At 37.2% G+C, this 12,500-nt stretch overlaps 1 protein-coding gene across 1 annotated transcript in view; it reads left to right on the top strand.

The window, feature by feature from the left end:
* LOC137645703 (coiled-coil domain-containing protein AGAP005037) overlaps window positions 1–12,500 on the top strand; it is a 1,132,788-nt gene that overhangs the window by 765,099 nt on the left and 355,189 nt on the right. Inside the window, exons 8-9 of the mRNA XM_068378564.1 lie at window positions 8,269–8,383; window positions 8,895–9,125. Of these exons, the coding sequence (XP_068234665.1) occupies window positions 8,269–8,383; window positions 8,895–9,125 (346 nt within the window). The remainder of the gene's footprint in view (window positions 1–8,268; window positions 8,384–8,894; window positions 9,126–12,500) is intronic.

Here is a 12,500-nt window from a genome sequence, read left to right as displayed (position 1 = left end):
TATATATATATATATATATATATGTGTGTGTGTGTGTGTGTGTGTGTTTGTGTGTCAATAGCCGTAAGCAGTCCACTGTAGGACAGAGGCCTAAGAAATGTCTTTCCACACTTGTCTGTTTTTGGTTTATCTGTGACAGTATATACCCGCAAATTTTCCTGAATCGTCAGTCCATCGTCTTCTCTCCCTTCCCCTGTTTCTTTTGCAATCTCTATGGAACCATTCTGTTATTCTTAATGTCCTTCTATTATCTGCCCTTATTATGTGTCCTGTCCATGCCCATTTCTTTTTCTTGCATGTTGTTAGAGTATCTTTTACTTTAGTCTTCTCTCGTATCATGTTGTCTGAAATAATTTATTACTATTATTGCACTCAGTTCAGAGGCATTAAAATTTCAGTCTCTTTAGCAGCCACCATCAAATCTGAAGGATCAGTGAAAACTCACAATTATCATTTGTAGATGCATGACTCAAATTCTAAGTAAGATTTGCCTCAAAGTATCCGATTGTGGACAATGCAAAGTTATTTAAAGATTATGGTCCCTAATTGTATTTATTATTCCGTTTAAAAACTAATTTAATAAGAATTCATCACCTATTTTTTTTGTTACTAGACACACATGCACACACACACACACGCGCGCGTGCAAACGGGCAGCATATGTTTTATGTTGAACAGAGTGACGTAAGTCTCTTTTATACTTTATATTTGAAAGATCTGCTTTAATTTCTGTTCTTAAAATATTTTGATTTCTATTTATATCATTTATTTTTTTCCTGATTCCCTTTCCTCACTGAGCTATTTTTTGCTGTTGGGGCTCTTAGGCTTATAGCATCCTGCTTTTTTCAACTAGGGTTTTAGCTTAGCTAGTAATTAATATATATATATATATATATATATATGTAAAAATATATATACTGCATTCTATCCAATGGAAATCTTTTCATTTCCGTATGAAGAAATCAATCTTTTAAACTCATTATTGTATGCTTTATGACTTTTCATTATTTTTCCAAACATGAAAGGCATATGAATCTGCGAAACATACCCACTAATGAAATTGCAAATCACATGCAACATGTATCACTGTAGTGATCTGTGCAAGCAAAGTACATAGAGACCTTATCATATCGAATTCCTATTTTGAAGTGAAAAATCATCGTAGCTTTTATGGAAGGATGTTATGTACATGAACGTAGTTAAGTCATTAAAAATCACCTTCCCTATTATTATTATTATTATTATTATTATTATTATTATTATTATTATTATTATTATTATTATTATTATTATTATTATTATTATTATTATTACCTGCTGCTAAGCTACTACCCTAGTTGGAAAAGCAGGATGCTGTTAGCCCAATATCCCCAACAAGGAGAATAGCCTAGTGAGGAAATGAAACAAGGAAAAATAAAATAAAATGTTATTAGAAATGTTCAAGAATATCATTTGTGAGATTTGAATGCTCAAGGTTCAACACCTATTCAGTTTTAAATATGATAATGACAACTAAAAGCAAGGAAATTCCGTATAAATAAGAGTGAAATATGATGGAATGAACACCTCTTCTAAAGGAAAAGAGTTACGTAATAAATTGTTTTGCAGAGGTCTTGAAGTAAATTAAAAAAAAAAAAAAAAAAAAAAAAAAAAAAAACGGGATAGTAGAACAATGCTATCATTTGAAGAAAAAAAGGTATTCTTTTATCCAAAGATAAATCACATTACTCGGGATCCCTGACAAGAAATGATAGTTCGGTATTGATGAGAAATTCATTGAATGTGTCAAAATTAGCTACCTCGAGAACTTATTCAACTCACAAGTTTTTCTCCCTGCTGTCTTAAAAAAGACAGTTTAATGAATTTGTAAAAAAGGCTGGAAAGTTTCTTGGCTACTTATATCCTATATATCTCATATACTCAAAGTTTTCATAAAAAGAAATGGAACAAAGAATATAATCCTAAAGATTTGTTTCTTAAAATAAAAACTTTTATTAGAATTTGGATTATTTTGCTTGGGAGAATTCGATGCAATAGATGAATGAACTAAATCTTTCAGAAAAATGAGTTGCGATGTAATTTTCATCATCAGAAAGATTTAATAAATCCTTAAGGTTAAAGAAAGTTGAGCGAAATTATTTATAAAAAGAGGCATTATTAAATCATATTAAAGTATATTCAGTATTTTAAGGAAAATCTCAAAAAAACATTGAAAAATTTGTGGCTTTGAAAGCCATAGCTATTATTATTATTATTATTATTATTATTATTATTATTATTATTATTATTATTATTATTATTATTATTATTATTTTTGTTGTTGTTACCACTACTATCAATTATTTGAATAAAACAGAGAATGCTTATCCTGAAATAATTTACTGATTTAAAGAGGAAACTTGTTGCACAGTTTATGTTTTTAACATACGACTGTCAAGAAGACTGTTGTTTAGTATAACAGTCTCTCCCGAACAATCCAGAATAGAATCGTAGTCTCCAACAAGGTTCCTCAGTAAATTTTGGAGGATGATGCCAAGGCCACTTTCAATCCGCTTCCGCACCTGATAGATTATATGAATCCTTTTACACTAGAGCCGCAGTGGCAATACTTATGATCAATAAAGAAGGATAGCCTCATGGAAATGATTACTTTGATGTAGAAGGGAAAAGAAGACATTCTTAAATCGTATAATTAATATATTAACATCGCACAATGTGTCGTTGAGTGGTTGTATGGTATAAGACTGGTAAAACAATATATTTCTGATTGTTCTGTTATTGAACATTTAATTCTTATGCCAAATTGCCCTAGATCACTGTTCAGACTTCATAACAAAACTAACAGCGCTTCCAAAGTGGCGACAAACAACGAAGATAACACCCCACTGAGCCATTTTCTGAAAAATTATTTTGATTTTAATTTTCTCAGAATAACCAAAGCATAAAGAACCATTTTCATCAATTTTCTTTGCATTACGACAATAGGAGAACATGTTTGCCAACGATTAATCATTATTCGAAGCGAAAAATTATGAAAAAAAAAAAAATTTTTTTAGACATAAATGTCAAATGCATGTATACAGCGTATCCATTGATATAAAATGAATTGAGATGTAGAGAAAGGATGCACATTTAATGAAAGTCCAACGATTGATTATATTCGGCAGAATTCGTTCTTTATATATTTGACAAGTTAAGAAAATAAGATGATTAGAAAGTACCCGTAGGTGTTTGTTATCAAGTTCTGTATGAGGAAGAAGAATAATAGCTGCGACATTTTCATAGTAATCGGTATTGCCTAGTCTGAAAAGGTAGTTTGATTATCCTAAATATGAAAAGAGAGAGAGAGAGAGAGAGAGAGAGAGAGAGAGAGAGAGAGAGAGAGGGAGAGAGAGAGAGGATGTGGGTGTTGGGGTTATTGTTCGTAGTTTTTTGTAAACGAGATATAAATTGAAAAGAATTTCAGGAATTCTTAGTTTAAAAAAAAGTTTATGATTAATGCTGGAAATAATTTTATTGATAGTTCACAATAACTGATGATTTGATATTAGGTAAGATAAATACTGAAAGTATCATAAAGTTACAGTGGAAGTCAGTCAAAGATTAAAATGTTGTTATGAGAGGTTTAGTGGAATAGGCCCTTAATGAATTGCGTCAACAAGAAACACGTGACAGCCGGCATGAGATGCATCGGACTAGATTACGATAAATAATAAGGGAAAGAATAAAGATAGTTAAGGCTGACAAGCTCCATCATATAATGTCCTAGGATGGTTTTTGGCCAAAATCGTGAAAAGGGAACACTAATATTCTCACAACATTGATAACATAGTAAAGGGATATGAGTGTGCTTATATTATCGCCCAAATATGCATTCCTCTTGTGGGAGGTTCCAGCAAGCAAGAACGTCACAAAAATTCAAACAAATTTAACCATGAACTATCAGGTTTATACGGGTTAGTTTATCAACAGTCCTGGGAAGAGCGAGTAATAAGATAAAATAAAAATAAAACCATAACTGTGTATGAGCTTGCATGACTCGTACTGACATGGCCCCTCTCCTAAAAATAACATATATGTTAAATAAGGGGCCCTTCTCTTTAGAGGCGTGTGGTAGGCGGGTCATCTGGCAGGAGATATGCAGATTTTAGGTAATCAATGGAGACCTAGTCTTCTTTGCCACAAATGTTGATGAAGAAAGCCTTCGGCATACGACGGACCATGAGGAAAGGGCCCGTGTAAGGATGTGTAAGTGGTGGCTTGCTAGTGTCGTTGCGCAGGAAAACGTGTGTTCCCGAATGCAGATCTGTCCGTGTATGTTGCTTAGCTGGGGGCTTGTAAGTCTGGCGGTATAGAGTAAATTTTCCCACAATGTGACATAGGCACTGGAGATTGTCAGAGGAGGTTGCAGACGGGAAAAATTCAGCAGGGAGACCAATGGATTGCCATACGACTTCAGCTGCTGAGACATCCAGGATGTCTATAGGAGTGGTCCTTAGTCCCAGGAGGACCCAGGGAATCTGGGTAAACCAGTTGGAGTCCCTGGAGCGGCATAATAAAGCTGCTCTGAGGGTGCGATGAAAACGTTCCACTATTCTGTTGGCAGCAAGGTTGTAGGCTGTTATCTGATGTAGGGTGATTCTCAGGAGATTCGCTAATGATGTCCACAATTGAGAGGCTAAAGTGGTAACAATGCCATAAGTAATGTGCTCTGGGATACCAAATCTCACTATCCATCCTGAGAGTATGGCAGATGTACATGAGGCAGATGTTACAGTTTCCATGGGAATGGCTTCAGGCCAACAAGTGGAGCGGTCGATGACGGTAAACCAGTAACAATATATTTGTGATATGGGTAAGGGTCCTGCTATATTGACGTGAATGTGGGCAAAACAACGATGAGGTTGAGGAAAGGTTTGGCATGAAGTAGAGCACGGACCCAATCCCTTGCATCCTTAGTAATGCAGTGCCAAATAAACTTCGTCTTCAGTAGCTGTGCAGTAGGTCAGCACAAGGGATGTGAAAGGCCATGAATGAAATCAGACATCTGTCGGCATATGGGAGCAGGTATCCAAAGTCTAGGTTTACCAGTACCGACGACACAGAGGGTTGGTGTTGGAGTTGTTGAGGGGGGATGACTTCCTATCGAAGGTATGTGCAGGATGTGTTACATGACTGGTACTCTCGATCTTTTTATTGGGCTTCTGCCAAGGCATTGTAATCCAATCCTAGGTGAATAGCAGCCAATGAGTTTCTTGACAGCGCATCGGCAACGGGATTCCTTTTCCCAAGGATGTGTTGAAGGGTGCAATTGTATTCAGCCATGGCAGAGATGTTGGTGTTGATGGGCGGACCAGGCGTCTGCCGGGTGAGTATAGCTGTGCACCATGGGCATGTGGTCCGTGTGAATGACAAAGGGGGTACCTTCCAAGAAGTGTTGAAAGTGACGGACAGCCAAGAGCACTGCCAGCAAATTGCAGTTGAAGGTAAAGTAGCTGAATTCGGCCTTGGACATTTTCTACTGAAATAGGTCAATGAGTGGGGCGAGCCATTGACCACCTTCTCTAGTACTGCACTAATACCAACTTCACTGGCATCAGTGGAGAAAAGTGAGAGCAGCAGCGGTTGATAGGGGATTCTTTGCATTGCAAAAGGATGCTTCTTGAAGGGGACCCCACTTCAGGTCTTTTGCCTTTCCCTTGAGAGAGGCCTAGAGGGGGCAAGAGTGGCAGCGATTTGTGGCAGGAATCGGTGATAATAGTTGATCATGCTCAAGAATTCTTGCAGTGTTTTGTCGATGGAGGGCGTGGGAAGTTCTGAACGGCTGCAACCTTCTCAGGGAAGGAGTGGATTCCTTCGTGAGTGATGCAGTGCCCGAAGAACGATACTTCATTGACACCAAAGGTACACTGGTCGCACTGGACTACAACGATACTGTTGTAGGTGGTCGAGGACGATACGTACATGAAGGATGGGTTCCTCTTTGGAGGAAGAGAACACAACTATGATGCCATCTATGAGATGTTAAAAAGTGGCCCCAGCATTACGAAGGCCAAAACAGGAGTAATTAAAGGGGCATGTACCGAAGGGGATGTTGATGTCTTTTGGGTTCATGGGTTCATGATAATATCCCTTTGGGAGGTTGAGCATGGAGAAAACCTTTTTTGCATGTAGGAGGTCATATTGGCGATGTTTGGGAGGGGATAGTAATCCGCGTCTGTCTGCATGTTCAGGCTCCTGTAATCTCCTCATGGACGCAGAGAGCCATCTTTCTTCAGAACGTTATGTAAGGGTAACAACCTTAAGCCTGAGGCCTTTTGGCAAAGGCCTATTTTTTCCATTTCAGTGAACGTTTGTTTAGTGGAAGCTAAACAATCCGGTGTCAGATGCCTGAAACTGGAGAACACTGGGCGCCCCGTCACCTTGATAAATACTGTTTTTGGTGGGAACTGTGGATATTTGATGAAGTTCTGGATGGAAAATATCCGGGTATGACGCGAGGAAGTGGGCATAGGTATCCGTGGGTGCACTGATGTGGAGAGCGAGGTCAGAGGGGAGTGATGAAGAAGTGTCAAAGAGTACGAATCCGTTTTGACTAACCAAGCGACATCAACCAATAGGTGGAAATGTGAAAGGAAATCTGCACTGAGGATCGGCAATGTAATGTCAGCAACGTGAAACTCCCAATTATGTTTGGAGCTTCCAAATGATAATGTGAGGGTTTCATAACCATGAGTGTGTATCGCAGATCCGTTGGCAGCTACTAAGTGGACGTCAGCAGACTTAGACAAGGTCGTGTCTTGGAGAGTGCCCTTGGCAGAAGAGAACGGCAAGCACCTGTGTCTAACAAAACCTGCACATACCTACATGATGTACAAAGAAAACATTTGTGGAAGGGAAGTCCACTACATCAAGAGATGGCCTACTTTCACGCTTTTTTGGCCACTGACGCCCATTTGCACATTTTTTCGGAGCAGCCCGAATCTGGTGCGGTAGCAGCAGTACTGTGGCCGAGGAGCTCCAGTAAGTGGTTGTAAAGGTCGTTGGTCGGAGCATAAGCGAGGGGTAGTATATGCAGGTGGTGGGCGGCTTTGTCGTCGTTCTGGTATGTCATGGGGAGGGCGTTTGTGTCCTACCGCATTCATGTCAGCCTTGGTCGATATTGAATAGTTGTTCTCTTGATAAGAAGTGGAAGTGTTGATGGAGGTCTTGAAGGTGGTGAAGTGGCTGTCAACAAGGGTGTTGAATTTCGTCATCAGGTCCTTCATGGGCAAAATATCAACATCGGGGATGACAGCGCTTACAGCTTCGAGTAAGCGCGGTACCCAAAGGGCACAAAGTAGATCCACTTCACGAGGAGACCTGTCTGTGGCAGGTTGCAGGGGAGTGATACTGGTCATTTCCCTGCCTGCGATCAAAGCCTTCTGTTTCCCCAACGGTTGTTTTGAGAGCTGAAAAAGTTTGACTATACAGGCGACTGACGATGGTGTTTACTGCTTCAGGAGGTATATTTTTAATGGCGTTGTATGTGATGGGTGCGTTCTCTTGATCACAAAGTCAATTTGATATTTCTGGGAAAGTGTCCTCGGGGATTGCTGTGAAAACCCAGTCTGTTTTGGTGCTTGAGCAATTCATGCCCTTATTACGAAATGGACCTCGGCACGCTGAAACCAGGCGAATGCCTTCGTACTGGCGAAGGGCGGTAGTTTCAGGGGTGTGACATCGATAGTAGAGTCAGTGTCGAAGGGTTGCATCATCAAACAAAAAGACACAGCAGTGAGTGGGAAAGTGGTAATTAGTTGGTCAGTCTCTCCAGTGGTCACCATTGTGCGAGGACTAGTTTGGTGATAACTGAGAGGCGAGGTGAATGCAACTAAACTTTATTAAACTGTCATTGAGCTTAAATACCAGGACTTGCGAGCAAGAATGTCAGAAATTCAAACAAAATTAAACTTGAGCTATCAGTTTTATACAGAGTGAGTGATAAGATAAAAAACAAAACCGGTACAGTATATGAGCGTGTGTGAAGCGCGTGTGGTACACTCTTATACCGAAGAAATAGAATATTAAATTATTTCATTGTCACCTTTACCTAAATCAAACCTACACCAATATTACTATTATTGTTATCTCGTTATTATGATTGGTATTGCTATCATTATGGAGAGCATCATCATTCTCTGTCACATTTGTTTCTTGGATGATTGACAACCACTAAACGATCAATTTAACGCATGACACTAACAACTGCAACTTGCATCTTTTCAGAGTGGGAAATCGAGTGGGGGCTACTACATGACGCACTCCTACCCCCCGAGTGCCCCAGCCCAAACGGCGGGAGTTGCCCCAATTCCGCGAGGGCCACGGCCACAGTATTCACCAGGTAAAATAAAGGTCTTCCTTTCTTTCAATCTTTTAAATTGTCGTCCATCTGAATGGTTCTTCAATGTCAACAAAGATAGACGTGATGTAAGGTAATCCTATGTGGTCTTCTCATCATCCCTATAATTTATGATAAACGAAAAGGCAGCAGGTGCTTTTGTAAGATATGGGTTTATTTTTTCCTATTACATTATAGTTCTACCATTACTTTAATTTTATGTCCCCCCTCTCTCTTTTACTTTCTCTCTCTCTCTCTTTCTCTCTCTCTCTCTCTCTCTCTCTCTCTCTCTCTCTCACTAGTGAATATGCCATGCTTTTTACCTTACAATGCATGTTTCCCGCCATAAGAAATAGCAGTGTTGTCGTGTGTCCCCTTCCATCTTTTTCTCTCTCTCTTTCCCTCCCTCCCTCCCTCCCTCCCTCCCATTATTTCTTTATTTTTCTCTCTCTTAATTAATTTAGCCCAGAGAGAGATACACTGCATAACCGAGATCTTGTGCTGTCCCCAACAGGGGGTGTGGCCCCTCCTAAGCCACAGCGCTACGCAGGAGCCCCCAGCGGGCCAGGCGGGCCAGAAACGGGGCCTCAGGGTATGATTGGTATGAAAAGCGGGGCTCGGCCGTCAGCGCCCTTAGCTGGCCCGCCCACAGGTCCACCAGGAGGGCCACGCCCACAACACATGGCTCGCTCCTACTCCTACTCCTCCTCGCCAGAGCGGCTCGATCTCCTCTACTCCTCGCAGGGTCAGTACTTCCACAAGAGTCATCCACAAACAACATTTCATATCATAAGGCCTTTTTGATTTTTCAACAATTTACAGTTTTTCATTTTACAGTTATATATATATGTATATATATATATATATATATATATATGTATATATATATATATATATATATATATGTATATATATATATATATATATATATATATATAAATAAGCCACTGCTACTAACAAACCTCGTGTAGTTATCTTTATCTAACAGCGTGGACGTTACACTATTAACTATAGCTATGTAAGATTAGAAATTAAATCAGCTTTTGTTTTATCAATTATTTACTTTATGAAATACTCCAAAATTACATGAAAGTAAAATTAATATGCAAAACTGGAAAACATCAAGATTTCGAATTAACATTGAAATGAGACATCCAACCTTAGATAATGTGCTCTAGTTTCAAGCTATCCGAAATTAGTATTCATCAACAAATCTAATTATCATATTACAGTTATGATTAAGATCGAACTATCTTAACACGCTATTTACATGGTTGTTGTTGATTATTGTTGCATTTAGGTAAAGACTCACGTTGTCTGTAATAACTAAATATAGATATATGAATATAGAAGACCATGATATTAAACATGCTTGATTTTACTATCTCTAGAGCATCACGGAAATAAAAAAAAATACGTCAACTTATGTTATTTATCATAAAATCTAATAAATAGCAGCAGCCAGTTTCATTTCCGTTTACTTTCAAAATCTCATTATCGAAGAACAGTAGCCTATAACAAATAACGTCGTAACAAGAGTATATGAATTCATCAGATTAGTGGATATTTTTAATCTTCAATTACCATAGTTGAGAAAATATTTTTCTTGCAGTATTAAAGCTCTTTTTTTTTTTTTTTTTTTTACTAAATAATGTCAGGCCTTTGATAATGGATTTTTCAAATACAGTTAATTACCATCAAAACTCCCATATACGTATACCAACAAGTTAATCGACAAATGATGGGTTTTCACGCTCACAAGCAACTAACATCTAAACTAGACACAGTTTGCCAGGTCATTATAAATTAAGTTACTAGCGTTTAAAAGAGGACACAAATATGAGGAATAGAAACACCCTGATGCAGATGGTTGTAAGTAGTTTCTTTTCATTTGACGGGAACAAAGATAATTCAATGTAAAAATAAACAAAACTCATTAATTCACGATATCAAATCTAATAACATTCCTACAGTGATCTAATAATCTTTGATTGGATTTTGATAAGAAAATGATTAGTATAAAAAGTAAACACAGTAAGAAAATATTTTGTTTCTTAACTAAACTAACCATAGAACGTTAAAAAGCTTGCAATACTATCACGTTCATGGTAAGAAGTCCATAGTTACCTTCTGAGTGGATAATTTCGCATGAGTTGATTCCGTTGACTGAAAAGATGGGGGTAAGTTATAATCAATATTAACCTCTTCTATAACCCACATAGTTATGTAGATTAACCCAGTTCTTCTTTTTCTTTGGTATGATGTATTTTTTTAACCTATTCCCTATAATTTACCTGAAGAAGAATACTTAACCAGCATGTATTTCAAAGATTCCAAGTGATATCTCCACACATGTATTTAAGGCTTAATCCTATTTTATATTTATACATTAAGAAGTAATTTATGTGGCATGAGGATTCTTATATTTCTATATGAAGTTATTTTTATTCTACTTTACAGCGAGACGATTATGTAAATTTGGATTTTATATATTTCAATTAATTATGAATAGATCCGTTCTATTATCATTTATATGTTATGCCAAAAGCTATATCTTTAATAGTGTTTTAAAAGTATAAAACTGCAGAGAGAGACACTATGAGTAAGGTTATATTGTATGTATGTATATATACTGTATATATATATATATATATATATATATATGTATATATATATATATATATATGTATATATATTTTTTTATCGATAGATGTAATATATATATATATATATATATATCGATAGATGTGATATATATATATATATATATATATATTATACATACATACATACATACATACATACATATATAAACTCAGAGAGAAAGACACATAACGAGAGGTTAATGGGCAAAAGAATTCCATTACAAAAGATGCTAATGGAAAAATCCTGTCTGGGCCGAGTGAAGTATTTGGTTGATGAAGGAATATTTTGAAAATTTGTTTTCCCTGGGAGAAGTGAGAGTGGAAAATTTCATTAATGCGTGCGTTGTTGGAGTCCTTCTAAAATTTATCATCTTTCTTAATTGACAGTTAAAATCGTTAGAACCCAATTACGAATTTTGAAAATCAAATAATTGCACTTAGGCGATTATGATGAGATGTAAGCAATGATGAATGATTGCATAATTGATTGATCAGTGTATGTAAGGTGTGTCTGGGTGATGGGAAAGCTCTGAAGAAATGATTGATAGTATATGCTTTCCTTTGTATAGGGGTGGTAAAGAAAAATTATAGGGGTGTAGAATTACTTAGTATACCCTCAAAGGTTTATTGTAAGACTGACTTGAAAGATAATCCATATGACAGAAGGGTTGATAGGGTAGGAACAATGTGGGTTTAGTTAATTTATAGACTCAAATAATACATATAATACAACGGAGAGAAAGGCAAAGTGGAGAATTTTGTGGAAGGATGATGTAAAAGATAAATTGCTGAGAATGCTTAATGCTCTTTTAGATTACGTGGAATGTGTGTTAGGTTTTATCGATATGGGAATAGATTTTTTGCTTCAGACAGTATTGGGCTTCAACATACAGCTGTCGAGTCTTGAATGTAAGTGTATGGAATAGGCAGTGTTGTGAAACTTCTGAAAACCTGGTTTAACCTTATATCAGTTGTCAAAATCTGGCTGAGAAAGAGATTTTTGTCTCATTTTTGGGAGTAATTTACAACTTAAACTTAGTGCCATATTACTGATGTTCCCTAGGGAAGTGAAAATAGCTTGATACTATAATGCTGATAAAGCCGAAAATCACCTAGTCTAGCACAATGAACTCCTTAGTGGAGGGCATTTCCTCTTAATGGAAGATAAGCCTCTTTCTTTTGAGATAAATGATGATCACATGTATAATAAAAGAAGTAAGCAATTATACCTGGACACTAACATATGCCAATGGTTTGGGGATGCTGACAAATTGTACAGCCAGGGATAGGAAGACCTGGTTAATGGTGATGGACCCTTTGGTGAGAAGAAGTATCCCTTGAATGTCAGATGATGTATATCTGGGTGAGGGAAGTATTCAAGACAAATGGATGCACTTTATAAAGACTGCTCTAAGAATTATGAGGGAATTACGTTACTAAATTTTTCAAGGAATGTGTAGAGTCATATTTTGATT

This window comes from Palaemon carinicauda, chromosome 8 (genome assembly GCF_036898095.1).
Source record: "Palaemon carinicauda isolate YSFRI2023 chromosome 8, ASM3689809v2, whole genome shotgun sequence".
NCBI classification, from domain to species: Eukaryota; Metazoa; Arthropoda; class Malacostraca; order Decapoda; family Palaemonidae; genus Palaemon; species Palaemon carinicauda.
The sequence above is the reverse complement of the archived record's forward strand: the minus strand, read 5'-3'. Positions and strand labels throughout refer to the sequence as shown.